This window comes from Agelaius phoeniceus, chromosome 9 (genome assembly GCF_051311805.1).
Source record: "Agelaius phoeniceus isolate bAgePho1 chromosome 9, bAgePho1.hap1, whole genome shotgun sequence".
Lineage (NCBI taxonomy): Eukaryota > Metazoa > Chordata > Aves > Passeriformes > Icteridae > Agelaius > Agelaius phoeniceus.
The window spans coordinates 33856005-33883689 of NC_135273.1; the positions used below are offsets into that span (position 1 = coordinate 33856005).

At 52.5% G+C, this 27685-nt stretch overlaps 2 protein-coding genes across 6 annotated transcripts in view; one reads left to right on the forward strand and one right to left on the reverse strand.

Moving 5' to 3' along the window:
• CDH23 (cadherin related 23) overlaps positions 1 to 27685 on the forward strand; it is a 226030-nt gene that overhangs the window by 160434 nt on the left and 37911 nt on the right. Inside the window, exons 22-36 of one of the 2 annotated variants that reach the window (XM_077183497.1) lie at positions 1090 to 1279; positions 2748 to 2893; positions 3990 to 4209; positions 6257 to 6409; positions 7426 to 7539; positions 8756 to 8904; positions 18662 to 18722; positions 19553 to 19701; positions 21421 to 21556; positions 22882 to 23270; positions 23363 to 23464; positions 23983 to 23985; positions 24779 to 24928; positions 25623 to 25751; positions 25865 to 25993. In XM_077183497.1, coding sequence (XP_077039612.1) covers positions 1090 to 1279; positions 2748 to 2893; positions 3990 to 4209; positions 6257 to 6409; positions 7426 to 7539; positions 8756 to 8904; positions 18662 to 18722; positions 19553 to 19701; positions 21421 to 21556; positions 22882 to 23270; positions 23363 to 23464; positions 23983 to 23985; positions 24779 to 24928; positions 25623 to 25751; positions 25865 to 25993 — 2220 coding nt within the window. Of the gene's footprint in view, positions 1 to 1089; positions 1280 to 2747; positions 2894 to 3989; positions 4210 to 6256; positions 6410 to 7425; positions 7540 to 8755; positions 8905 to 18661; positions 18723 to 19552; positions 19702 to 21420; positions 21557 to 22881; positions 23271 to 23362; positions 23465 to 23982; positions 23986 to 24778; positions 24929 to 25622; positions 25752 to 25864; positions 25994 to 27685 lie in introns of those variants that run through there. The other variant, XM_077183496.1, reaches the window with a different exon arrangement.
• C9H10orf105 (chromosome 9 C10orf105 homolog) lies at positions 6408 to 16280 on the reverse strand. 4 transcript variants are annotated; one of them, XM_054637194.2, is made up of 3 exons: positions 15754 to 15839; positions 12013 to 12147; positions 9910 to 10952 (listed from the first exon to the last, which is right to left on the reverse strand). In XM_054637194.2, exon 3 carries the CDS (start codon positions 10945 to 10947, stop codon positions 10552 to 10554), a length of 396 nt encoding a protein of 131 aa, XP_054493169.2. In that variant the 5' UTR covers positions 10948 to 10952; positions 12013 to 12147; positions 15754 to 15839; the 3' UTR covers positions 9910 to 10551. The 4 variants fall into 4 exon arrangements, 3 of the variants coding, with proteins under 3 accessions (XP_054493169.2, XP_077039613.1, XP_077039614.1); XR_013183519.1 differs by lacking the exons at positions 9910 to 10952; positions 12013 to 12147 and adding an exon at positions 6408 to 6590 and having other exon boundaries at positions 15754 to 15885; XM_077183498.1 differs by lacking the exon at positions 12013 to 12147 and having other exon boundaries at positions 15754 to 16280.

The following is a 27685-nucleotide window of genomic DNA, read 5'->3' on the forward strand; positions in this document are numbered from 1 at the left end:
ACCAGTGTCACCTTCAGTCCAGCACCATCTTTAATTCCATTTAAAACCTTACTCCTGAGCCTCCTCCCTGCTGCTGACCATCCCCTCTGTTTCTTCTCCCTCCTTGGGATATTTTTTTTTTCCTCTCCAAATTGTGTGGATTTTGGCCAAATCCTCCTTTTCTTAGCCTCGCCTGCGACCTCCTTCAAGGACCTCTCTGAGAGACTTTGATTTACAGCCTTTCAAGTCCCTCTGGTGAAATAAAAGAGGAGAAGAGGGGGAGGCTTCTATTCCATCACGCCGAGAGAAAAATGACAGGAACAAAATGGAAAATAAATGAGGGAAAAGTGAAGAGAATCCACAAAATCATATAAGGAGGAAGGCTGCAAAAAATGGGAAAAAAAAGGATTTTTTTGAAGGGGGAGAAGGGTCTGGCAGTGCTGCCCGAGCCAGAGCACAGTGGTTTTCTCTCCTTCAGCCCTGCTGCTCAGTGCCAGCTTGAAGTCATCTTGCCTTTGACAACCCAATTAGTTGCTGGGAAAATAATTGTTTTGTCACTGATCCGATGTAAATTCAGCTGCGGGACGAGCAGCAGGAGCTGGGGAAGTTATGAGGGCAGTGAAATTGGGGTGTTTGTTAATGTAAATGTCCCCTGTAATTAAAAAGGTCACAGGGAGAGCAATAAAGCACAAAATATCTGGCGTGGAGGAGAACTCCGCCAAGGAATTATTCCTGATGTGGCAGCACAAGTTCCTCAGCGTGCCTCTTTGTCCCATTTATTTTATTTTTCCAAAGGGTCCTCATTTTTTAGCTGGTTTTATTCCAAAGGAGGAAAAATCCAGTTTGATTGCTGCGCTTTTGTATCTTGTCATGCCATTACCTCCTGTGCTCACAGGCCAATTTTGGGGAGATTTAACACCACAGCAGAGGTCTCGAGGGTGCAAAATCCCTGCAAATGTCATGAAAACACAGAGCTGGATGGAGGGAGAACTCCTTTGTGCTGCTGGTGCAGAGAGGCCAAGCTCAACAGCAGCAAATCCCCATGGGGACTCCCCATGGGAGTGAATTCCCAGCGCTCTCCTGTAATTTTGTGCTGTTCCCCTGTGGCAGGTGGTGGCTGTGGACCCAGACCTGGGGGAGAATGGCACGGTGGTGTACAGCATCCGGCCTCCCAACAAGTTCTACACCCTCAACAGCACCACGGGCAAGATCCGCACCTCGGGCGTGCTGCTGGACCGGGAGAACCCCAACGCCCAGGAGGCCCAGCTCATGCGCAGGATCGTGGTGTCCGTCACTGACTGTGAGCCTCCATCCCACACTGGGTGTTCTCACTGCCCAGCTGAACCTTCCTGTCTTGGTTTGGAAAGCCAGGAGTCTGCTAAGGAAGGCAGGACCCTCCCCTGAAATGGAGAATGTAAACCCTCCCCACCCCTCCGAATTGCTATGAATTTTAAATTAAGGGGCTCTCAGGCAAAAATATGGGAACAGGAAATAACAGTTCTTTAATAGGGAAGGAAAAAAATAAAAGGATAAAATAAACAATGCAGTACACTAGAACAACACTGACAGAGTCAGAACCCAGCCTGACACCCTGTGGGTCAGGGTGTTGGCAGCAGTCCCATTGGAATTGTGGCTCAGCCCTCCTGCAGTGTCAGGGGTGGTTCTGTTGGAGCAAGGGGGGTCCTGTAGAGAAGGATGGATTCTGTCTCTGAAGATCCAGTGGCAGGAGAGGCAGCTGCTGTTCCTCTGGGGAATCCCATGGAGAAAGCCGTGCTGGTGTCTCCAAACCTCTGGATTATATCTGGGTAGCAATGCTTGGCTCCTCCCTCTGGGCTCACATCTTCCAATGGGATGCTGTAGTTCTTATCAGCCATGCAGGGACATTCAATAGCTGCTATCAGCAGATGTCCCCTCCCAGGGAGGTGTGAATGTGGTCACTCAAAGAGAGAGATCAGGCAAACTGCCCACTTGACAAAGATAATCTGCCATACAGATGGGAATGGAAAACAACTTGCATTGCAATCTTCAACACTTCCCCAGCCTGATTTTGCCCTTATGGCAAAGTCTCTTCTGTTTTCTTCTCTACTGTTTTGAGCGGGAGTGTTTCTGAGGTGAAAAAAATGGGAGTAGCTTTAAACCTGCTGCTAAAACAAGCTCAGAGTGTGAGTGCAGTCATTCATGTAGCAGCCCTGAGAATGAGCCTGAGAGGCAGGAACTCTCCCTCCCCCGCAGCCCTGCACCATTGGCATCCCAGAAAATCAATTGAGCAGGTGAGGGAAGCAGAGCTGATGGGTTTTTCTCTGGAAATATTGCCATAGGGAAACTTTTCATAGGGAAAAAGATAGATATACAAAGATAATTCTTTCTTTTCAGGACAAAGGGGGATGGTTTTAAACCGAAAGAGGAGAAATGGATATTAGATGTTGGGAGGAAATTCTTTACTAAGAAGGTGGTGGAACAGGCTGCCCAGAGAAGCTGTGTCTGCTCTAACCCTGAAAGTGTCCCAGGACAGATTGGAAGGGGCTTGGAGCACTGGGATAGTGGAAGGTGTCCCAGAGGGTTGGAATTAGATTATCTGTAAAGTCCCTTCCAACCCAAACCGTTCTGGAATTCTGAGTGTCCATTGGTGGCAGATCACTCATGACAAATCAGGGCCATCCCCCCATCCTGCACTGCTGTCTGCATGGCGGGTGAGGGCTCCTTTTTAGGGGAAAGGGGTGGAAGCAGCTCAAGCGTTAACCTTGAGACCCCATTCCTGGCCTCTGCAGGTGGGAGGCCACCCCTGAGAGCCACCAGCAGTGCCACAGTTTTTGTCAACCTGCTGGACCTGAACGACAACGACCCCACTTTCCAAAACCTGCCCTTCGTTGCTGAGATCGCCGAGGGGCTCCCTGCGGGCTCCTCTGTCTTCCAGGTGAGCGTGTCCCACTGATGCCATTCCCCACCTGGGAGCTGTCAAAGCAGGCTGGCAATGCATCCTCTCCCTTCTCTGCATCTTCTCTACCTCCTCCATCCTCTCCATCTCCTTCTCTTTGCCATCCTCTAGCAGTGGAACAGGGGGGATGCAGAAGGTGAGCGTGTCCAGGTGAGCGTGTCCCACTGATGCCATTCCCCAGCTGGGAGCTGCTGCCATGGCTTCTGCAAAGCAGGCTTCTGCAAAGCAACACATCCTCTCCCTTCTCTGCATCTTCTCCATCTCCTCCATCCTCTCCATCTCCTTCTCTTTGCCATCCTCTAGCAGTGGAACAGGGGGGATGCAGAAGGTGAGCGTGTCCAGGTGAGCGTGTCCCACTGATGCCATTCCTCACCTGGGAGCTGTCAAAGCAGGCTGGCAATGCATCCTCTCCCTTCTCTGCATCTTCTCTACCTCCTCCATCCTCTCCATCTCCTTCTCTTTGCCATCCTCTAGCAGTGAAACAGGGGGGATGCAGAAGGGGTTGTGCATCTTTACTCCATGGAGCTCACTCCGGGTAGGGAGGATCCTCCAAGGCCATTTCATCGCTGCATCCCCAGGGCCAAAGGCACTTGGGATTTCTGTACCATGGCTTCCATGGCCAGGAGATGATGATCAGGGTGCTCTCCTGTAGGAATGGGCCCCCTGTTGACAGAGTGACAAAACAATCTTTTGTCCCCTTAAAAAGTAAATAAGCCCAGAAGGTTCTCTCCTTGATTAGGTGAAAAGACACCTCATAGGACCTTGGGGACTTCACCTCAAATGTAAGGAGAGCCAATTGGACAGGAGCAAAAAAGTCCTGCCTGAGCAAGTTGCTAGGAAAATAAGAGAACAAAGAAACTAATGGCTTTTGTGAGGTGTTTTACCAAGAGCAAGAAGGCCTCTTGCACCTAAGTCAGTTTTTCTCTGTAAGGATTTTGTTATTTTGCCTTTTATTAAAACCTTTTTGTTTCCAACACTGCCACAGAAGCCATCCTGCTGATTTTATGCCGTCTGAGGTAGCTGAGCTATCATAAGACCTGGCTCAAAGAAGCTCCTGTTTCCCTCTCCCCACCAGGTGGTGGCCATCGACCTGGACGAGGGCCCCAACGGGCAGGTGTCGTACCGCATGCAGGTGGGCATGCCCCGCATGGATTTCCTCATCAACAGCACCAGCGGGCTGGTCACCTCCACGGCCGTGCTGGACAGGGAGAGGATCCCCGAGTACCTGCTCAGGGTGGTGGCCAGCGACGCCGGCGCGCCCGCCAAGAGCTCCACCAGCACCCTCACTGTCAAAGGTGGGTGCAGCGAGAGCCCACGGTGGTGACAAACAGAACCTGAGGAAATGCAGGCTCTGCAGGAGACTCAGACAAACCTCACTGGAGGAAATGCAGGTTCTGTAGGAGACCCAGACCCCACAGTGACAAACCTCACTGAGGAAATGCAGGTTCTATAAGAGACTCAGACCCCATGGTGGTGACAAACTTCACTGAGGAAATGCAGGTTCTGCAGGAGACTCAGACAAACCTCATCAGAGGAAATGCAGGTTCTGTAGGAGACCCAGACCCCACAGTGACAAACCTCACTGAGGAAATGCACATTCTGCAGGAGACTCAGACCCCACAGTGGTGACAAACTTCACTGAGGAAATGCAGGTTCTGCAGGAGACTCAGACCCCACAGTGGTGACAAACCTCACTGAGGAAATGCACATTCTATAGGAGACTCAGACAAACTTCCCTGGAGGAAATGCAGGTTCTGCAGGAGACTCAGAACCCACAGTGGTGACTGTGGATATACAGGTTCTGTAGAAGACTCAGACAATCCTCCCTGGAGGAAATGCAGGTTCTATAGGAGACTCAGACCCCATGGTGGTGAAAAACCTCACTGAGGAAATGCAGGTTCTGTAGGAGACTCAGACCCCACAGTGACAAAGACTCAGACCCCACAGTGACAGACCTCACTGAGGAAATGCAGGTTCTGCAGGAGACTCACTGAGGCCTGTGTGAAAAACGCCAATCACTTGTTTGGTTTTTTTAATTTTAAAAGTTTGATGATAATAAAATGGTTATAAAAATAGTACTATAGTTAGAGTAATAATAATTTGGACAATTGAGATTAGGACAATACAATACAATTAAAACAAAGAGTTACAGACAGTCCAGGTACCTCTTTCTAGGCAAAATAAGGCCAAAAAAGGCCCAGGTTAACAGAGGATTAACTCTTAAAAGCAACAGCCTGTTGCATATTCATATATGATGCATAAATTCCATTCAAACAAAGCATTCTGTCTGGTCAGTATCAGCTTCTTCCTCTGAATCCTAAACGGAGTCTTCATGGCTGAGCAAGGTGGGAAGAAGTTCATTCCTTCTGATAATGGAGAATAAATTCTCTTTCTCTGAGGGATTTAGGTGTCCTGTGGTTGCTATCTGGTGTGAGTACCTCATTCCTTTCTTAAAAAAAAAATATCCCACATACAAAGTTCCTATTTTAATTACAGAAGTTCCCTTTTAACTACAAAACTACATTTACCATACTATTAAAATGTTAATACAGCACTGCTAATCAATACAACAAAATACATATAGTAAATATCTGTGTAGAGCCATATAATATGCACTTTTCACAGCCTGGAAACAGGGTCAGGTCTGGCTTTGTGCATAGGGAGGGCTCCATCCCCACAGGCTCCATGTCTGCTATCAACACTTTGCAGAGATGGGGAAAACGTGGTGGTTTTGGCAGGGCCACCCAAATTATCCTTTTTTTTCCTCCATTCCCCCATCCCCAGTGTTGCTTTTTTCTTTTGCTTCAGCATGTGATTCCCATCAGCTGCGTGCCTGGACAGCCCACGCAATCCCAGCTCAGAGCTGGAGCTTATTGCAAGGCCTGCCTTTAATTTAATGCCTTTCTGTTTGCTGGCTTCGTGCAAGGCTAGTGCTGAAAAAGGATAAGCATCATCTGGAAATAAACTGACCCTGCACTGTCCTCAGGCCTGAGTTTGGGAAAAAAAGTTCCTGGTCTGTGCCATGCCCCAGGAAGTAATGAGCTTGTATTTAAACCCCAGATTTTCCTTTGAACGGGGATGGAAACAAGCTTGGTGAAAACAGTACCTTGAATTTCAGTGATGCAATGGTTTTTTTGGCTGTGAGGAGGGTGATCTGTGTGTATCAGAGGCAACCAAATACAGCCTAGAGCCACTCTGCAGGCACCCCAGTGCCCAAATGGCAGGGAGGGTCAGGCACAGCATTCCCTGGGATGCTGAGAGGTGGTTTGGGAGCCCAGCCTGGCATCTGCAGGAGGGGCAGCCAGCCCTGGCAGCACACTCAGCTCTGCTCTCCCTTTCCAGTTCTGGATGTGAACGATGAGAACCCCACCTTCTTCCCTGCTGTCTACAACGTGTCCCTGCCCGAGAACGTGGCCCGGGATTTCAAAGTGGTGCGGCTCAACTGCACGGACGCCGACATCGGGCTGAACGCTGAGCTCAGCTACTTCATCACAGGTGGGAGCCCCATGCCACGAGGGGAACTGGGCTTGCAGGGAGGCACAGGCTGCCCCAGACCTCGGCCAGGGTGTTCTGCACTCCAGCTCTGCCTTTCCCAGCCCCTCCAATCCTTGTCCGGCATCGCCCTCTGCTGAACAGCCCCGCTCGGCTCCCGGCCACGCTGACCACTCTGCTGACCCTGGAAAAGCATGAGGATGGGCAGAACACGGCTAGGGAGCAAGGCCTGGGGTGGATTTCATCAGTGTTCACTGTTGGAGGGCGTAAATGGAAACTTGGGGCATTTTTGGGCGGGGGGGGTTGGGTGGGCAGCAATGCTTCCCAGGCAGTGCCCGGCTCGCCCCACAGCTGCAGCACCTGCAGCAGGAGGCTGGGGAATCCCCTGGCCACGGTTTGACTTGCAAACTGCACACCGAGCCCTCAGGAAGAGGGTGAAAACAGAAGTGTCACCAGAGAGCCACTTTTCCCACAGCAGCAGCCTGCTGTTCCATGTCCCGGCCCCTCTGGCCTCTCCTCCGCTGGTGAATCGGGGTGTGCTGTCCCACAGGTACCACAGCCCACGTGCAAACTTAGCCCAGTTTGCCTCAAAGCATTCAGGAAATGACCCAGCTTTTCCTACAGCCATTGGATTTTTCCTGTGCTGTGAGGCAGAGGGAAGGTGCTCTGCCAGGGACAAGATACCAAACCATCCTTGCACAGCTGGGCTGACCCCGTGCTCAGGCCACAAAATCCAAGGAAATGGCCTCAAGTTGCACCAGGGAAGATTCAGATTAGATATTGGGAGAAATTTCTTCACTGAAAAGGTAGCCAGGCATTGGGACAGGCTGTCCAGGGAAGTAGTGGATGCTCCTGGATCCCTGGAGGTGTTAAAGGTCAGGTTAGACAGGGCTTGGAACAGCTTGGTCTAGGACATGTCCCTGCCCCCGGTGAGGTGTTGGAACAAAATTATCTTTAAGGTCCCTCCCAACACAACCTGGCCCATTCCAAGTTTCTGTTCTGCTTGTGCTTTGCTGCAGGTGGGAACCAGGATGGCAAATTCAGCGTCGGCTTCAGGGACGGGGTGGTCAGGACGGTCGTGAGTCTGGACAGGGAGACTGTGGCATCCTACACACTGATCCTGGAGGCCATTGGTAAGGATTTCCCAGGGATCCCACTGCCACACAGCCACAGGTGGTGGCCATGCACGTGTGGAGCTCCCTTGCAGGAGTGTCAGAGGGGCAGTGACCTCTGAGGTGCTCTCCAAAGCAGAGCCTGTGCCTGGTGCTAACATAGCACATGTGAATTAATGTGTCCCACTTCCACCATGACTTTTGCAGAGGGTGTGTTCTCCTCTCAGGTTTGCCCAGCCCCAGGGCTCTCCCTTTCACCTGGGAAGGCAGGCTCCCTGTTCCTGAGAGGCTCCACACTGTCCAGGGCAGCCCTCTACCCAAAAATGCCAACTCCACAGCATCGTTCCCCTCCTGCCATGCCAGCCCTTGGCTCTGTGGCTGCTGATTAACCCTGAGCCACCTGGCACAGGCAGAGGGTCCCTGTGCCAAACTCAGCTTGGCTGTCATCCCCAGAGCTTTATAATGATGTGCCTGTTCACAGATGCCTTGGATGTCCCTTTGGAGAGGAGAAGTGGCCTGGACAGAAATACTGGGGGCACAGCATTGCAGGTGCCATTGCAGGGGCTGCAGCAGGGATGCTGCCCTGCCTGGGCACAAAGGACTGGATCCCAAGGGGCCAAGGGTCTGCTGTGCCCCTCCCATGGGGATCACACTGCCTGTGTTTTCCCAGATCCCACAGGCTCCCAGATGGGTGGGTTTATTGCTCCCTGCAAATCAGGCATGTTGAAAAATCCAACCCCACTCCATGCTTCCCAGTGCCTCATTCTTCCTGGCAAATCCAAGAGCTGTGCTGCCATGTCCTTGTCTACTGAACATCAACCCATCCTGGTGCTCCTTGCTGTGAGCTGAGCTGCAGCTGTGGAGAATTCATCAGGCTGCCTCCACCTCCCAAATCCCTGGCTCCAGCAGTCCCTTCACTTGGTGTATGGAACTGCAAATCCTCTCTAATGATCAGTTGCATTTCTGGGCTCACTGGGCTCCATGGCAGAGCTTGGGGGTGGATTGGCTTTTCCTTTTTTCTTTCAGAATAGCATGGTGGTTTTGCAAAATAGAAAGGGGGGAAAAAAAACCCTAAAAACCCATGGTTCAGTGTGGGATTTGAAAAGCTGCGAAAAGATGAAATGTTTTAGTTTAGAAATCTCGATCCTGTTATTTCAGCAGCCATGGGCTGAGCACCTCCTGTGCAAAGAGGAGGTGGCTGAGCCTCTCTCCCTCCCTCCCCTTTGTGTCCCTGCAGACAACGGCCCCACAGGGAACCGGCGCACCGGCACCGCCACCGTGTACGTGACCGTGCTGGATGTCAATGACAACAGACCCATCTTCCTGCAGAGCAGCTATGAAGTCAGTGTCCCTGAGGACATCCCAGCTGCCAGCAGCATAGTGCAGGCACGTGGCTCTTCCCCTGGGACCCTGGGGTGGGAGCTGGGGGTCCCCCACTCGCTGTGCCCTGACCGCGCGCTGCTGGAAGCACAGCACAGGGATTTTCCCTCCCTGTCTGTTCCCTGGAGCAGGGTGAGATGGGTTCTTGCTCATCCACTCCTCTGCCAGCCCAGGCTGGGAGTGCCAGGGAGAAGGCAGCAAAGAACAGGTGGAAATTAAGGAACTCACCCCATTTCTGCAGGGGGTAAGAGGAGAAGAGCCAAGCCCTGTGCTGGCGAGGCCTCTTTGGCTACATCCCTGCTTTCTCCCTCCTCCCAAGCAGAGATCTCCATGGGGAGGGAGCAGAGTGCCTGCAAAGAGATGCTCAGAGAGGGGGGGAAACCCTCAGAGAGGGAGAAAAGCATTTGGACTTTGCTTTCATGTTTGTGGCTCTTTGAGGGAGCGGTGGGCAGAGCTGAATGGCTCAGTGAGCACGGAATGAATGCGGGCATTCACACGGGCTTCCAGCATCCCTTCAAACCCGGGGCTCCTCTGGAGCAGGCACCAAAGGCTCTTTGCAGAGGGCCCTGGGAAGGCTCCCTCTGCCTTCAATACCTCTGCAGGCACAGGCAAAGGGACAGCTTTGTCCTTGGCTGTGTGAGTCACCGGCAGAGAAGAAAGGAGCCTTTTGCCTCCTGCCACAAAAGGTTTGCTGGGAGCCCTGTGCCTGCTCCAGGCAGCCAGTCCCCAAGGGATCCTGTGGCTCCTCATCACCTGGTGGACCTGCTGCTCTGGGATCAGCACCAGTCTGCAGTCCCAGGATGGAGGTGTGGCCCTGCACAGGACTCCTAAATTGAGCCAGTTTGGCAAATTGGAGGAAGGGAGGGAACTCGAGTCTGACTGGCAGCAAAGTGCCTGTTCTTAGAACCTGCTTCCCAAAAAGGGGGATGCCCTTGGAAGTCCATGGCAAAAGAGAGGAAGTAACTGGGGGAAGTTGTTTTTCCACAGAACAGCATGGAAGAGAAACAGAAATGAGCCATCAGCCAGCTTCAGTTTAATTCACATCTTCAGCGTGAACCATTTGTACAGAAGGTCTCTCCCTTCAATGTGTCCCCACATCCACAGGGCAGCAGGAGAGAGTTTGTGGATGTTTCCCCATCCCTTTCTCCCAAAACCAGGCAGAGCAGGGCCAGAGAGCAGGAACGGGAATGAATTGACCACAGCAACCCAGAGCCCACTAGGGATGGAGGGGGGTGACAGGGACCAGGCAGCACATGGGGGCAGAGCCTCCCTCCACCTGCTCCCGAGGATAACTCCACTGAGGATTGCTGTGTGTGGAGCAGGTTTGCCTCTCTTCAGGCAGCCAGGTTGCTCCCAGTCTCTTCCAGGCTGTTTGTTCAGGTGTAGCACAACTTGCACAACGTTTTCCAAAAGAAATGAAGCAGCAGGATTTTTGGTTTTGGACTGCCCGGTGGTAGCTGTGTGTGGGTGTAGTCTGGATGCCTCCACCTTCCCTGGCAGGAAGCAGTAACCTGGAAAGCATTTGGGAACCTGACATTGCAAAATCTCCTGTCACAGAGCCTGGAAGTGAGCTGCTCAAAGGGTCTCTACTCAGGATACCAAGGGGTGCTTGAGAAAGGAGCCAAAAGCTTGGGAAGGACGAGCAGGGCAAGATCACATTTTGGTGGACTCCATGATGTCCCAGTCCTGGCTGCTGGAGAAGCTCCTGGGACAGGCCAGGGGGCTCTGAGACACCATCTGGCTCCTCCTGAAGCTGCTGATGGAGCCCCTCAGGGAGCCCAGAGGCTTCCAGAGCCTCAGCTGGGGCTGGCTGGCATCCATGGGGTGCTGGGGCAGCCACTCCTGGGGGCCCCAGAGGGACGGGCCCAGCGCCGGAGGGTGACAGAGGGTGACAAAGGTCAGGAGGGTGGCCAGCACCAGGAAGATGCAGACGAGCCCAACGATGATGGGCAGCCAGTCTGTCCCCTCAGGGGAGGTGGCACTGGGTGGCACTGGCTCCAGAAGCCCATGGAGAGGTGGGGTGGGAGAGGTCCCATTGCCAGAGCTCATCCTCCCTGCAAGGTGACACAGAGCAGTGGCACAGGTGATTAGCACGTGGAAGCTGGACAGACAGCCAGCCTCTGGTGAAACTGATGGATTCTTGTCATGCCTTGATGTCCAGGATTCTCCCAGCCATGTTTTCAGTGGCACAGGGGGTGACAGGGGGTGTTCAACACCCCACAGAGGTGGGGTTAACACTTGCAAAGCACCACCCTGAACTGGGGTGCAAAATCACCTGGCAAAGAAATCTACCACTATTTATGGCCTCTGGGAGGACACTTTCAGGGAGCACACACACATTGCATGAAGATTTTCTGGGATATAAATATCCATGTACTACAGAAAGCTCAAAATCCTCCCCCCGAGTTGCAGAGGTTTGGTTCTCCTCTGTTTCCCAGAAATGTGGGTTTGTTGAATTGGCTGTCACTTGGGGTTTTTGTGATTATTCTCCCAAAGAAATTGGTCACTTGGTTTAGCCTGATAAGTCCCCATCAAGCTGTGGTGTTGTGCTAGCACTGTCTTTATTACTTTGCAAGAGTGAAGAATAACACCTTCACCCTACTCATGCCAAAAATCCTCATGCCAGGCATTTTGCTGACCTGCTTTCAGGCTCAGACATGTCACAGGTGATACAAACCAGCCTCCCAACATGCTGGCAGTGACAGCTCTTGCCTAACACCTGGTGGAGACTGTCCTCTCCTTTCCCCAGCAGGTCAGATACTCCCAAGAGCATTTTGCACCTTTTCTTTGCTCACATGCCCACCCCCAGCCCCAGACAGGCTGTGCCAGAAGCTGGCATCTCTCCAGAGGGAGATGAGGAGATGAGGGCTGGGGAAATCCTGTTTGTGCAATGCCCTGTGTGCTGGAGGTAAAGCTTTATTATCATTTATTATCCTTTCCTGTGGAGTTGTGGGAGAGCTGTCTGACTCTTCTGTGGCTGGGCCATCTCCTGGTAAACTGGGATTTGGATTGAGCCAATTTAAAACCAAGATCTCAGGAGGGGAAGGGCAGGGCTGCAGGGGCTGCTCTGGCAGAGTGACAGAGGTGTGTGCAAGGCAGCAGCCAAACACTCACCATAGAACACTCCAAAAAGTGGAGAGAAGCCATCAGTGGCATGGTTTTCATCACTCAGGGTGTATCAGCCTGCTCAGAGCTTGGGGGTCTTTGGGGAGATGCTGCTGTTTCCATGGGGCAGAGCCAGGTCTGTGCCTGGAAAATGGGAAATGCAAAATCCAATGGGTCAGGACCAGATCTGTGCCTGGAAAATGGGAAATGCAAAATCCAATGGGTCACGGCCAGGTCTGTGCCTGGAGAATGGGAAATGCAAAATCCAATGGGTCAGGGCCAGGTCTGTGCCTGAAAAATGGGAAAAGCAAAATCCAATGGGTCACGGCCAGGTCTGTGCCTGGAAGATGGGAAATGCAAAAACCAATGGGTCAGGGCCAGGTCTGTGCCTGGAAAATGGGAAATGCAAAATCCAATGGGTCAGGGCCAGGTCTGTGCCTGGAAGATGGGAAATGCAAAATCCAATGGGTCAGGGCCAGGTCTGTGCCTGGAAAATGGGAAATGCAAAAACCAATGGGTCAGGGCCAGGTCTGTGCCTGAAAAATGGGAAATGCAAAATCCAATGGGTCAGGGCCAGGTCTGTGCCTGGAAAATGGGAAATGCAAAATCCAATGGGTCAGGGCCAGGTCTGTGCCTGGAAGATGGGAAATGCAAAATCCAATGGGTCAGGACCAGGTCTGTGCCTGGAAGATGGGAAATGCAAAAACCAATGGGTCAGGACCAGGTCTGTGCCTGGAAGATGGGAAATGCAAAAACCAATGGGTCAGGGCCAGATCTGTGCCTGGAAAATGGGAAATGCAAAATCCAATGGGTCAGGGCCAGATCTGTGCCTGGAGAATGGGAAATGCAAAATCCAATGGGTCAGGGCCAGGTCTGTGCCTGGAAAATGGGAAATGAAAAAACCAATGGGTCACGGCCAGGTCTGTGCCTGGAGAATGGGAAATGCAAAATCCAATGGGTCAGGGCCAGGTCTGTGCCTGGAAGATGGGAAATGCAAAATCCAATGGGTCAGGGCCAGGTCTGTGCCTGGAAAATGGGAAATGCAAAATCCAATGGGTCAGGGCCAGGTCTGTGCCTGGAAAATGGGAAATGCAAAATCCAATGGGTCAGGGCCAGGTCTGTGCCTGGAAGATGGGAAATGCAAAATCCAATGGGTCAGGGCCAGGTCTGTGCCTGGAAAATGGGAAATGCAAAATCCAATGGGTCAGGGCCAGGTCTGTGCCTGGAAAATGGGAAATGCAAAATCCAATGGGTCAGGGCCAGGTCTGTGCCTGGAAAATGGGAAATGCAAAAACCAATGGGTCAGGGCCAGGTCTGTGCCTGGAGAATGGGAAATGCAAAATCCAATGGGTCAGGGCAAGGTCTGTGCCTGGAAGATGGGAAATGCAAAATCCAATGGGTCAGGGCCAGGTCTGTGCCTGGAAGATGGGAAATGCAAAAACCAATGGGTCAGGGCCAGGTCTGTGCCTGGAAGATGGGAAATGCAAAATCCAATGGGTCAGGGCCAGATCTGTGCCTGGAAGATGGGAAATGCAAAATCCAATGGGTCAGGGCCAGGTCTGTGCCTGGAAGATGGGAAATGCAAAAACCAATGGGTCAGGGCCAGGTCTGTGCCTGGAAGATGGGAAATGCAAAATCCAATGGGTCAGGGCCAGATCTGTGCCTGGAAGATGGGAAATGCAAAATCCAATGGGTCACGACCAGGTCTGTGCCTGGAAAATAGGAAATGCAAAATCCAATGGGTCAGGGCCAGGTCTGTGCCTGGAAAATGGGAAATGCAAAATCCAATGGGTCATCGTTTGAGAGGGTGAATCCCTGTGTGCATTGCAGGCAGTTCCAGGATGGAGCTCTGCTCACCTCCTCCACACTGATGTTTTCACCTCTCTTCACCCCAAATGCATTTTTTTAATCCATAACCAGCTCTGTTCCTTCCCCTCAGCTTTGGGAACAGAGCAGCAATCCCAGGACCCCCTGCTCCAGGGACAGGCTCCTCTGTGCTGCCCAGGCAGGGCTGCAGAGTGTCCCACACCACAGGCAGCCTGAAGCAAGGTTTCCAGGGCTACCTTAAAGCTGGCATTTACCAGCTGCAGGTGGTGACCTTGCATTGTTCCTTGAGAGCCAGCCAGGAGGCGTGGGCCATTCCTTCAGGCTCTTTCATTCCTTCAGGCTGGTTTTGCTCCCTTGCTCGTGGCTGCAGAGTTTGTCTTTTAAATTCACTTGACAGTGTTGCCTAGAAACCCATCAGGAGGGATCACACTGGTGTTTTCCCAGGCTTTTTCTGGGAAAAACCAGAAAAAAAGCCATGCCCTGGTTCTCCTCACACCCAGCTCAGTTGGCAGAGCTTTCATGGCATTGCCCATTCCCAGCATCACTGTCCCACCCAGGCTCCATATTCTTCACCCTGCTGGGTTAAAAGAGATTTTCCTGTCCTGGAAATCCTCCCCAGGGGTTCATCCCTGCCTGATCAGCTCCAAATGTGACACATCCCTGTGAGCACTCAGGCTCCAGCACTGGCCACGAGGCAGATGAGGATCAGAGGGGAAAAAAGAGAAAAGATAAAAAGCCAGATAAAAGTTAAAATGCCCCCAAGAAAGGTGGAAAAGTAGGAAAAAAGAATGATTCTCATGCCTGAGCAGCACAGAGGGTTCTTCTGCCCAGCACCAGGCACTGCTCCCTGGCCTGGCCCAGCTGCCTGGTTTGGCAGTTTTTCCATCTGCTCTCCCTCCCTTTCCTCAAACTCCTGCAAAGAAAAGCCTGCTTTCAGGCACAGCTCCCATGAAAAGCAGCTCTCATTCCCTTCTCCAGCTTGCTTAGCAACACTTTTCCTGGAGCTCCCCAACTTTTCCCAGTGCACTAAATCTTTCCACGGAGGTGGAAAAGGAGGAGGTGATGCTGGGCAGGACCAACCTGACCCTCCTGGTTCTGTTCCCAGGGCTGTGAGTGATGCTGCTCCCCATCAGCCCCGCTGGTAAAAGGCACAGCTGCCTCCACAGGACCTTTCCCCTCTCCCATCACCGGGGCTGGGAAGGGAGGAAAGATGCCTGACCCCATTTCCACCCCAAACTTTGCATCCCCACCCATTTTCACCATTTTCCCCAGAAGGAGGGATCCCTGAGCCTATTTCCACCCCAAACTTTCCATCCCCACCCATTTTCAGCTCTTTCCTCAGAAGGAGGGATGCCTAACCCCATTTCCACCCCAAATTTTGCATCCCTACTCATTTCCAGTGTTTTCCCCAGGAGGAGGGATGCCTGACCCCATTTCTGCCCCAAACTTTCCATCCCCACCCATTTTCAGCTCTTTCCCCAGAAGGAGGGATGCCTGACCCCATTCCCACCCCAAATTTTGCATCCCCACCCATTTTCACCACTTTCCCTAAAAGGAGGGATGCCTGACCCCATGCCCACCCCAAACTTTCCCTCTCCACCCATTTCCAGTGTTTTCCAGAGAAGGAGGGATGCCTAACTCCATGCCCATCCCAAACTTTCCATCCCCACCCATTTTCACCATTTTCCCCAGGAGGAGGGATGCCTGACCCCATGCCCATCCCAAATTTTGCATCCCCACCCATTTTCAGTGTTTTCCCCAGAAGGAGGGATGCCTGACCCCATTCCCACCCCAAACTTTGCATCCCCACCCATTTTCAGCGCTTTTTCAGGGCAGCATCTCTGCAGCCAGGGGTCCGTCTCAGCCCTGGGGGTGACCTAAGGAGCTGGCAATGGCTTTGCCGAGGGGGTTTGGGCTCCCTACCTCTCAGCAGCTCTGCCTCCCGCGCTCCGGTGCTTTGCCGCCTCTCCCACCGCGCTCCGCCGGCTGCCAGCCCCCTCCTCCCTTTGGGGAGGGTGGGACAGAGGTGGCAGCCGGGTGGGGACAGCCGGAGCCAGCAAAGCCACGGGCCCTGAGCCCCTTCCCGGCGCTGCAGTGCCCTGGAGCTGTGTCCTGCTGGGGCCGAGCCCCCTGGATGCGTTTCCTCGGGATTTGTCCCTGTAGGATGAGTGAATGGTGCAGTCGGTGGCTGAGCCCCCGTGGTGGGAGGGCTGGCACCTGCTCTCCACATGCCTGTTCCCTATTTTCCCAGAAAATCAACTTTTTTCCCATTTTTTATTGCCCCTGCTCATCCTTTTCTGACCCCTTTCCCCCCAGGGCTGTGACAGGCTGGCTGTGCCTGCAGCCTGCTCTGCAGCAGAGGGATAAAAGAGGCTGGAGCTCAGCTTGGCTGCACCAGGTGCTTTCCACCTGCAGCACAATGAGCTTTTCTCCCACTGCTTGCCCTGCAGTGCCACTGCTTTTCCAAGCTTGGGACAGTTTGTTTAAGTACCACCTTTCCTTTGGGACCTCAGCAGGTCAAACCAGCAGCAGCCAAGCTTTCCTCAGGCTGCAGGCTGGCAGGAGCGTGCCTTGATTTATGAAAACTCCTGATTTTAATAAAAAACAAATGCCTGGGCTGACCCATGTCCCCTAGTTTATGTAGCAGAGCTTCAGGCTCGGGGTGAGCTGGGAAGAGGATGGCCCAAGGGCTGTTTGCAAGGTGCAGGTGGCTCATCCTGAAATGCACTCTCCTGGGCACAGTGGGGCAGGGAATGGCACAAAAAGCTGAAAAGTTTTGCCTCCCATCGCTTTGTTTTCCCTGCTCTGGCTACATGATAGCTTTTCCCTGTGCCATGCCAAGGCAGCTGCTCTGCCTGGGCATCGCTTGCCTGCTGTTGTGGGGCCCATCCCATCCCATCCCATCCCATCCCATCCCATCCCATCCCATCCCATCCCATCCCATCCCATCCCATCCCATGGGACAGGAGACAGCCCAGCTCTGCCTCAGGGAGCCCAGCAGGTGAAAGAGCTGCTTTGGGAGGGAGAACTCCCCCCTGTGAAAGGAAGTTCTTGGTGGAATATGGAATAATCCACAAGCAAGGTATAAACTGGTCTGGGACAGAGGGAAAGAGCATGTGTGTGAAAAACGCCAATCACTTGTTTTTACAAGTTTAAAAGTTTAATAGTAATAAAATGGTTTTAAAAATAGTAATATAATTAGAGTAATAATAATTTGGACAAATTGAATTAGGACAATATGAGACAATAAATACAAAGAGTTACAGACAGTCCAGGTACCTTTTCTGGGCAAAATAAGCCCAAAAAAGGACCCACGTTAACAGAGGATTAACCCTTAAAAGCAACAGCCTGTTGCATATTCATACACCTCATCCATGATGCATAAATTCCATTCAAACCCAGGATTCTGTCTGGGCAGTGTCAGCTTCTTCCTCTGAATCCTGACAGTGCCTTCGAGGCAGGAAGAAGTTCGTTTCTTCTGATAAGAGGGCAATAAATTCTTTCTCTCTGAAAGATTCAGGTGTCCTGTGGCTGCTATCTCAGTGCAAGTCCTTTCTTTACCAAAAAAAATTCCTACATAGCACAGTTTCTATTTTAACATTTTTATAACCTAAAACTATATTTAACACACTGCTTAAGAGAATGAATACAGCATCACTTTCTAACACAACCCATATAATATTCATTTGAATATTTGCGAAAAGCCAATCATAAAATACACATTTTTCACAATGTGTGGGCACAGGGATGAGAAATCCAGATAGAGGTCAGTATTTTCCAAGTTTTCTGCTGATACAGGAGGGCTTGGTGGAAGGGAACAAGAGCAATTCAAGGTACCTCAAAACAACATTTCAGAGGAGCATCTCTGACTCCTGCAAGCTGTGTGGGGCTGGGGGTGAAAGCCCTCGCTGTTCCCACTGCATGTGCACCCTTTGCAGCAACCTTTCCTCTTCCCTGCATAAATCTGGATGCAAACCTTCCTGGGAAAAAGAAACTGCTGGGTAGTATTGTGAGATGAGGCAGAAGATGCCTGGCAGAGGGAAGCAGGGAGATAATAAAGGCTCAGGCATTCCCTGCATCCTGCCCCTGGTGATTTGTGGCAGCCACGCTGCGGTCGAGCTGTGGGTGCTCTGTGGGGAGTGGGTTTTGCCAAGAAAAGATGCAAAGAGTCGATGCCAGCTGGACTGGGAGCCCTGGCCCTGCTGGTCACTGCCAGGTCCCGCTTCCCAGCTGCTGGCTGCTGGCTGGGGTTTGGGGAGAGCACTGCAGTCTTGTTCGGTGACACCAGAGGGGAGCCGTGCCTTGGTTTTCCCGGGGCGGATGGCAGACCCGCTCCCTGCCGTGCCCCAGAGCCTGGGGCTGCTCCATCCTGCTCAGGGGCTCACAGGGATGCTCTGGGCTGGTTGCATTCACGTTGCCTTTGGCAGTTTTTCCATGTGCTGCTGCTTGGGTGATTCACCAGGATGCCATGGGCTGTGTGCCCACCAGGCACAGGAGCAGCTCCCCCTGCCCAGCTCAATTCATCCCAGTAAAGCTCCATCCCAGCCACTAGGACAAGCATTGGAATGCAGGGTAGGATTGATGGAGGCACCTCCTCCCAGAGCTGTGGGATTTGTGAGGTGGTCCTGAGGCTCCAATGCAGCAGCCAAGGGCTCCTGAGCCCACTGTTCCTGCTGCCCAATGACAAGGGCTGGGTAACTTTGCTTTGTATTTGGTAAGCTCCCCAGCTCAGCTGGAGGAGAAGGATGTCCAGCTTTGGCAAGGTAGGAGGACTCATCCCAGTCTGGAATTCTCTGCCCTTGACTTCTGCTCCTCTGCTTTTCTCATGAAGGTGAAAGCCACGGATGCGGACGAAGGCATTAACGGGAGAGTGTGGTACAGGATTGTCAAGGGTGAGTCCAGGTGACCCTTCCTGCATCGGGGAGTTTGTCCAAGGCTCTACCCAGCCTCAGGAGGCTGAGCTCACCATCCTTTTGCACTTTGGAGCCCACAGAACCATTCCTCCCAGCCCTAAGCAAAATTGAGCTTTAGGGCTCATTGCTGGGGAATGATTTGTCATGGATGGACAGCTAGATAGAATCCTAAAATCACAGAATGGTTTGGGGGGGAAGGGACCTTAAAGTTCACCTCATTCCAACCCCCTGCCATGGCCAGGGACACCTTCCACTACTGCCCCAGTGTGCTCCATGGCCTTGGACACTTCCAGGGATGGAGCAGCCACAACTCCTCTGGGCAGCCTGTGCCAGGGCCTCCCCACCCTCACAGGGAAGGATATCATTCCAATATCCCATCTATCCCTGCCCTCATTCAGTCTGAAGCCATTCCCACTGGTCCTGTCACTCCAGGCCCTTGTCCCAGGTCCCTCTCCAGTTCTCTTGGAGCCCCTTTAGGCACTGGAAGGGGCTCTAAGGTCTCCCCAGAGCCTTCTCTCTTCTCCTGCCTGGATCCAGAGCAGAGCTGCTCCAGCCCTCAGAGCATCTTTGTGACCTCCTGTGGGCTCACTCCAACACATCTACATTTTTCTTATTTGATGCCATTCTGTAGCTCCTCCTGGCCTGACCCAGGGCCAAACGCTGATGCAGCTGAATCTGATGTAGCCAGAAGTTGAAGTTTTGCTCAATAATCTCCCTCCAAAAGAGCCTCCCAGGGAGGGCTCAGTGCATCACCAGGATGGGTGTGGAGGCAGTGGGCAACATCCCTCTCGTTTTTTCCCCATTTCCAGGAAACGAGCACAACCACTTCCGCATCAACCCCAGCACGGGGCTGGTGATGCGAGGGGTGCGGCACCTGGACAGGGAGCAGAACTCCTCCCACGTGCTGGAGGTGGAGGCCTACAACACGGAGCAGGGGCCCATGAGGAGCTCCGTGCGGGTGAGGAGCTCGCACGGCCGATTGCGCAAAACGCTCGCACGCTTGGTCCTTCCCAGCAGCTGGACAGGAAATTGGAAAGATCTGGCGTGGGAAGTCTCTGGGGGCTGCTCATGGCTAGAGAAGAGCTTGTTGGTGGGGGGTGGTTTGATTTTTCTTTTTTCCTGTGGTGTTTCGGTGCTGCTGAGGGGTGCACCAGTCAGTCGGAGGGAGCCCTGCTCGCTCGGTGAGATGCAGCTCTGCTGTTGGGAAGAAAAGCTGAGCCTCAGCATGCTGAAAACTCTGTGTCCTGGCCAGGCACTATTTAAATTATCCAGGAGCCAGTGGTGACAGTCTTCAGCTGCAGCACAGCTGCTTCCCACGGCTCCCACAAACCCAGCCCTCCATCTATTCTTAGACCCACTGCTGGGGTGGGCTCTGGCTGAGTGTGAAGTGCCCCCAGCACCAGCAGCAAGCAGAAAACCAGAAGGAAATGTGTTCCCTGGGGAAACAGCACTGAACTTGGAGCAAAAATTTCCCAGCGAGTCTCTCTGTTGCAAGGTCTCCAGGGGTCTGATCAGGGGATCCCAGAGGATGGAGGAATTGATGTACCCAGTGTGCCTCCTCCCTAGCAGGGAAAGGCTGACTCACTCTTACCCACAGGATCTAAAGGTTTAAGTCAGATTTAAACATCACAGGTTTAAATCTGTGATGTTAAACCCTTTGTGTTCATTCTCCAACCCATGGTGTTTGTAGAAGAGGTGTCTTGGTTTAGAAAGACAGGAGTCTGCTAAAGAAGGCAGGAGCCTCCCCTGAAATGGAGAATGTGAACCCTCCCCACCCCTTCGAATTCTTATGAATTTTAAATTAAGGGGCTCTCAGGCAAAAATATGGGAGCAGGAAATAACAGTTCTTTAATAGGGAAGGAAAAAAAATAAAAGGATAAATAAACAATGCAGTACACTAGAACAACACTGCCCAAGTCAGAACCCAACCTGACACCCTGTGGTGTCATCGCTGTGCTCCATCGACAACCTCAACCAGATCACCTACAAGTTCGACCCCAACACCAACCCCCAGGCACTCTCCCTCTGCTGGCAGCAGAACCATTGGAATTGTGGCTCAGCCCTCCTGCAGTGTCAGGGGTGGTTCTGCTGGAGCAAGGGGGATCCTGTAGAGAAGGATGTATTCTTCCTCTGAAGATCCAGTGGAAGGAGAGGCAGCTGCTGTTCCTCTGGGGAATCCCGTGGAGAAGCCGTGCTGGTGTCTCCAAACCTCTGGATTATATCCGGGTAGCAATGCTTGGCTCCCCCCTCTGGGCAGAGCATCTCACAATGGGATGTTACAGTTCTTATCAGCCATGCAGGGACATTCAATGGCTGTTATCAGCAGATGTCCCCTCCCAGGGAGGTGTGAATGTGGTCACTCAAAGAGAGAGATCAGGCAAACTGCCCACTTGACAAAAGATAATCTGCCATACAGATGGGAATGGAAAACATTTTGCATTGCAATTTTCAACAAGAGGTTATCACAGGATCATGGAATGGGTTGAGTTGGAAGGGACCTTCAATCCCCCGTAGTTCCAACCCCTCTACCATTGCCAGGGACACCTCCACTAGCCCAGGTTGCTCCGAGCCCTGTCCAGCCTGGCTTTGAACACTGAAATGTTTCTTGATGAGCACCACCAAGGGTTGGTTCTCCAATCTCACCCAGTTCATGTGTGGTTTCTCCGTGGCTTCCCAGGTGATCGTGTATGTGGAGGACGTCAATGACGAGGTGCCGGTGTTCACCCAGCGCCAGTACAACCGCCTGGGGCTGCGGGAGACGGCGGGCATCGGCACCTCGGTGGCAGTGGTCCGGGCCACCGACCGAGACACAGGTGGGAAGGGCGGGTGGGAAACACCCAGTGTGGGGAGGGCAGTGAGATCAGCCACCACACGGATCCTTATGGCCCCTCTGCCCGCAGAGCTGGCTTTGCCCCTGAGCAAGGCAGCACGGGCCGGATAGCCCAGCCCCTCCTGGGGACAGAGTGTCTGAATCCTGTTTTTTGCAGAGTGTGGGAATCTACAAAATCAGAGGGTTTTGGGAAAGCTGCAAAAGGCAGGCCTCAGAGACAGCAGAACTGTGATTAGAGCCAAGCAGCAGCCATGAGATTGGTCAGCAGAAAAATTATTTAAACTGTAGAAAAGCAAGGACAAATAGAACAATGATCTGTGTATTAACGCTTGTCTAGAATAACTCCCTAAGGTGCAGAAAAATTTATCTAGCAAGATATTAGGAAGGCTAAAGCTTAATAATGGAGCTCTGTGTGTTGTGTTTTAAGGCTTACAAGTAGGTATTCAAAATAAGCAAGCATTGTTTTAACCAAAGGTACTTGTGCTTACGGTGATTGGATAGAACTACTGTCAATGTGCTTTTGCTTTGTGTGATTGGTCAAGAAACTTATAAAGTAAGTTGTAACATTGAGTTCTTGGTCTGCTGCCTGGGATGTGAGCTGGTGGCATCTTCCCATTGTCATAACCATGTAATGAGACTGATGCTGGAAAATCAAACAGCTCAAGGCACGTTCCACAGCAGCCCCATCCCGTTTGTGATTTGTACCAGACCCCTGCTGGCGACAAGTGCCCGAATACCCAGGTGCTCGTAGCCGTGGCTACCTTAGCAAGCTTAGTGGATTTCAGCTCTTTAGTGATTATCAGCTCTTAGGATTCCAGCTCTTTGCTTGCTTGCTAAGGTGCCTGGTGGGCTAGAGGGAGAAGCAGATAAGAGAGGAGAAGAAGAAATTGTCCTGGCGGTTCCACAGCGATGGTTTTATTGAGGGGTCTGTGAAGAGTTCCAGCGATGGCTCTTCTTCTGCCAAATGGGCTAAAACAGCCCCTTTTTATAGGATACAGAGGGATCCAAACTTGTCCAATAGTAGGGGTTAGGGGAAAGTGACCTATGGGGTTACAGAGATAAGCTGGGGTCCGAGAGGCAGAAGATAGGAACTTATTTTGCTATCTCATCATGACTCAGCAATTCCTACCCTTAAGTCTCAGCCCTCCATGGAGCCCTAGCCAATTCCATAGAGTCTGCTACAGATCCTGGCTTGGCTGGGCTGAAATCCCGTGGGATGGGCTCTGCTGCAGGGAGGTGGTATCAGTGGTGTTGCCTCCTCGAGGTGCTTGGTGCAGCCAGCACCTCCAGATCCTGCTCCCTCCCCAGGGAACGGGGGCCTGGTGAGCTACAGAATCGTGTCGGGCGCGGAAGGGAAGTTCGAGATCGACGAGAGCACGGGGCTCATCACCACCATAGAGTACCTGGACTACGAGACCAAAACCAGCTACCTGATGAACGTCTCTGCCACGGACCAAGCACCCCCCCACAACCAGGGCTTCTGCAGCGTGTACGTCAGCCTGCTGAACGAGCTGGACGAGGCCGTGCAGTTCTCCAACAGCAGCTACGAGGCCGTGATCATGGAGAACATCCCCCTGGGCTCCGAGGTGCTCCGCGTCCAGGCGCGTTCCATCGACAACCTCAACCAGATCACCTACAAGTTCGACCCCAACACCAACCCCCAGGCACTCTCCCTCTTCAAAATCAATGGCATCACGGTAAGCAGCCACAGCACGGTCCCTCCTGGTTTTTTTGAGCAATGTGAGCTTTGGTTTTGGTGGCCAGCACAGCTGCTGCTCATGCTTGGCAGGGAGTGATCACGGTCAAAGGCCAGGTGGACCGAGAGAAAGGGGATTTCTACACCTTGACAGTGGTGGCTGATGATGGAGGACCGAAGATTGACTCCACAGTGGTGAGTAGCTTCTCCCAGCTTCCCCATCTCACTCTCCCAGGACAGCCTGTCCTAGCTGAGTTTTCTGCTCCAGCTACTCCAGCTTCCAGGAACTGTGTTTTGGAGGGAAACCTACTAAAACAGTTTTGAAGGAGGTAAATTTAGGGCCCTTGAAATACTCCACGGTGGTTTGTGTTTCAGAGGGTTATATTTAGCAGTTTCACAGGCAGCCAAGCAGGGGGTGATTTGCATTTCTCTGCTGGGTTCTGGGCCAGCCCATGGGTGCTGATGGCTCTGCTCTCCACACAGCACCGTGCTCTTGCCTGAACCTCTCCCAGGGTGAGGGGCAGATATGCCAACCTCAGCTAGGAAAAAACAAAGGGATGCCCCAACACTGTAGCCTCCAAATCGCTGCAGAGGGGTACCCATGACCCCTGGCACTGCTGTGGTAGGATGCAGGGTTAACCCACACTTCCTCATCCCTCGCTAACTCCTCATTGTTTGTGTTCTCTGTTTCTCCCTCTGCTTTCCTCCAACAGAAGGTAAGCCTGCTGGAGACCAGAATCCCTCCCAGGGTGCACACTGAGCTCAAGGAGGGACTGGGATGGATGTCCCACCAGCACCAGCCTCCCTGCCACCCCCAGGATGTGAGGCAGCCCCGTGAGCCCCTCTGCTGCTGCCGAGCAGGATCCCTGATCCGGCTCCTGATCCGGCACTTGGGACAGCAGCTGCCGGATCTGCCTCAGTGGCTGAATGAGCTCTCCCTGCTCCTGGCTCTGTGTTTTGAATCCAGCAGCAACAATAAGTGAATCACCCCAGGGCTCACAGCTCTCTCCCCAGCTTCCTCCCGGGATGTTGTCGCATTCAGCCTGGCCGCACCTGGGAGCTTGGGGCACCCATAAATAAATCCCCGGGAACAGAGAGGCTCTTCCTCTCTCATCTCTGTGTTGCCCTGCAGCACTTGGATTGCAAACTCGATGAGAGCATTTCCTCTGCCTAACTGTGGCCAAGGTAGCCAGGTCCCCTTCGAGCATCTTGTGCTCATGAGCCTTTTTCCAGGAGGGAGCTCAGGTCTCCTCCACACCCAGCTTGCCCTGGTTGAGTTAAACACACTCAGCTCTGCCTTCTTTGTGCTCGTTGAGCTTTAGAGCAAATCCTGCCTGACCCTGCTGCTGTGAGCATGGATGAAATCACTGCTAGTGAAAAGTTTAGCAGGAAAGAGTCACCCTGCAGCAGCTCGAGCTGCTCTGTGCCTGGCTATTTGGAGGATAAAAACCAGAAGGTGGGCAAGGGTCTGGCTCCTGTCCATGCCCTGAGCCCTGTGCCCCCTCACAGGTGACCATCACAGTCCTGGATGAGAATGACAACAGCCCCCAGTTCGACATCACCTCTGACTCGTCTGTCAGCGTGGCCGAGGACAGCGCTGTGGGCAAGAGGGTGGCCCTGGTGCTGGCCCGAGATCCAGATGCAGGCAGCAATGGCCAGGTAGGGAGGGACACATTTGGATGATGCTTTTTGACACATGGTGTGATTCCTGGGGTTTTCCTGTGCAGGGCCAGGAGATGGACTCAATGATCCCTTCCAACTTTGCTCTGAAGCTTGTGTGGTGTTTCACTGACACAGAAATCCCCCTGCCAGCATCCTCCCAACCCCTTCCCTTTGCATCCCTGTGAGAGCAAACTCTGGTCATTAATGCCAGGTTTTGGGGGCGTTGTGCAGTGAGTGCCAAGAGTCCTCAGGCAAGGCAGCAGGAGAGGTAAAGCATTGTCTTTGGGCTGTCTGGGGCAAAGAGCTCTGTGGGACAAGTGTCACAAGCAGCCCTGCAATCTGAAAACCAGCTGTGGCCTCTCCCACTGTGGGGGCCAGCAGCAAAGTCCTTGGCAGGCTGATCAGGAAGCTCTCTGACATTTGGTATTTTCATTACCCTGCAGACGAGCATTAATGAGGTCCTATCACCCTTAATAACAGAAATTGCTGGCAGCATGGGAGCTGCCAGGGGGGTTGGCCCTGTTTGCTTTGGGGTGGCTGCAATAACCCAGCACACCTGTGACTCCCACTACATTGGACCTTTTCAAAAGTTGGGGGGATGCTGGATTTATTTTTGTAGGGTCTCCTTCCCCTTCCTCCTCCTCAGCATCACCCTGCCTGCCCTGGTTTTGTTTCCCTGTGATGGTTCCAGGTGACTTTCTCTCTGACATCGGGGAATATCGGCCGTGCTTTCGAGATCCGTACCACCAACGGCACCTACGGCGAGGTGTTCGTGGCACGGCCGCTGGACCGGGAGCTGCTGGATCACTACACCCTACGGGTCAGCACCAAACCACCCCCTCACCCCATGGTTTGAGCACTGAGGCTGTTTTGCTTGGAGCTGTGAGCTTCAAAATAGCACTTTTCCCCTCGGAAATCCACCCCTGACTGCAGATCCAAGCGTCAGATGGCGGCGTTCCCCCCCGGAGGAAGGAGCACATTCTGCGGGTGAACATCCTGGATGTCAATGACAACCCCCCTGTCATCGACAGCCCCTTCGGCTACAACGTCAGCGTGAGCGAGGTGAGCACCCAGCTCCTCCCCTTCCGTCCTCCCAGGGGCAGCTCTGACCACAAGGCAGGTGGGGACAGTGCAGTGTCCCTTGCAAGCATCACCTTGGGTCATTTAAGGCTTGGTGACCCCGTGCAAACCTCATCTTTGGCCATTTGATGGTTGGCATCCCCTTGCTAACATCACCTTGGGTTATTTAAGGGTTTTGCCATGAAAAACTCATCTTTGGTCACTTGATGGTTGGTATCCCCTTGCAAACCTCACCTTGGGCCATTTAAGCATTAGTGACCTCATGCAAACCTCATCTGTGGTGATTTGATGGTTGGTGTCCCCTTGCAAACCTCACCTTGGGTCATTTAAGGCTTGGTGACCCCGTGCAAACCTCATCTTTGGCCATTTGATGGTTGGTGTCCCCTTGCAAACCTCACCTTGGGTCATTTAAGGCTTGGTGACCCCGTGCAAACCTCATCTTTGGTCATTTGATGGTTGGTGTCCCCTTGCAAACCTCACCTGGAGTCATTTAAGGGTTGCTGACCCCATGCAAACCTCATCTTTGGTCATTTGATGGTTGGCATCCCTTTGCAAACCTCACCTTGGGTTGTTTAGGGACCAGTGACCCCTTGCCATCCTCACTGTGGGTGATGTAAGGCTTGGTGACCCCTTGAAAGCTCTCACTGGTGATGTACTCCTCGTTTTGGGCTAGGAAAAAGCTCTATGAGCAACTTCAGCCCCTGAGGCTGCAGGGACCAGCCGGAAGGAGAAGTGGCTACACGCCCATGGAAATGCCACCAAAGTGACACAAGAGACGGTGCCGTGCAGAATAAGAATGGCTTTCAGGAAGCAGCTTAGCAAGGGCCAGATAATTAAGCAATAAAACACAATCAGGCATGAGAAAAGACAACTTATTTCCTGACAGTTTAATTCCTGCACTGAGGCAGGGGGGAAATCTCAATTTGGTGATGAAAAATGAAATATGAATAATAGCCAGTGCCACTTAGCTGTGAGGAACTGCTGCTCCTGATTTATAGCTTAGCATTAAGGATATTGCCCTGTTAAGGTTTTCTTATCTATTTAATACATGTCCAGAGCAGGTTGAAGAACAGAATTTCTGTTTTGATTTTCCCCATAATGGGACTATCCAAAAATAATTAGCTGAGCTCTGGGTCCATTACACAGCCTTCACCTCTGCTCACACTGGGGGTTTTATGCTCTTCCAGGCTCTGCCAGACTAGATAAGACCCAATGTGCAGCTTTCTGCTGAGCTGCTGCGTGTTGGGGCAATGAGTCTGGAGCCTCAAACACATCAGTGCCCTCTCCATATTAGAATTACATTATTATTTAATATTGGTATTTACCAATATAGCAGACAGGACATGCTTTGGCTTGCTGCTGTACCAAATAGGGGCACTGTGGTGTTTCACCCCAGAGACACTTTTGGCTGGCTGGGTGTGTGGTGTTTCACCCCACAGACACTTTTGGCTGGCTGGGTGCTGCAGCTGAGCACGTGGAGACAAGTCCAGGCCTGCAGGAGCTCTGGTGGTGCTGGGATGGAGCTTCCCCCCATAACAGGGGCTGCTCCTCAGGTTTCCCTCTGTGGAGAAGCTTTAAGGCGATGGTGAAGGAAAGGAGTCAGTTCTGATGGAGAGTTTGGATCCAGAGCTTTATTCTGGCCCACAAGCCTCTGAATCCAGAGCAGAAGCAATC

Coding starts and splice junctions, on each gene's coding strand:
- C9H10orf105 (XM_077183498.1), bottom strand. CDS start 16,060: ATGTGGAGAGCAGGTGCCAGCCCTCCCACCACGGGGGCTCAGCCACCG. Junction 10,953..15,753: donor GGAGGCAGAGCTGCTGAGAG/GTAGGGAGCCCA, acceptor GTCACCTTGCAG/GGAGGATGAGCTCTGGCAAT.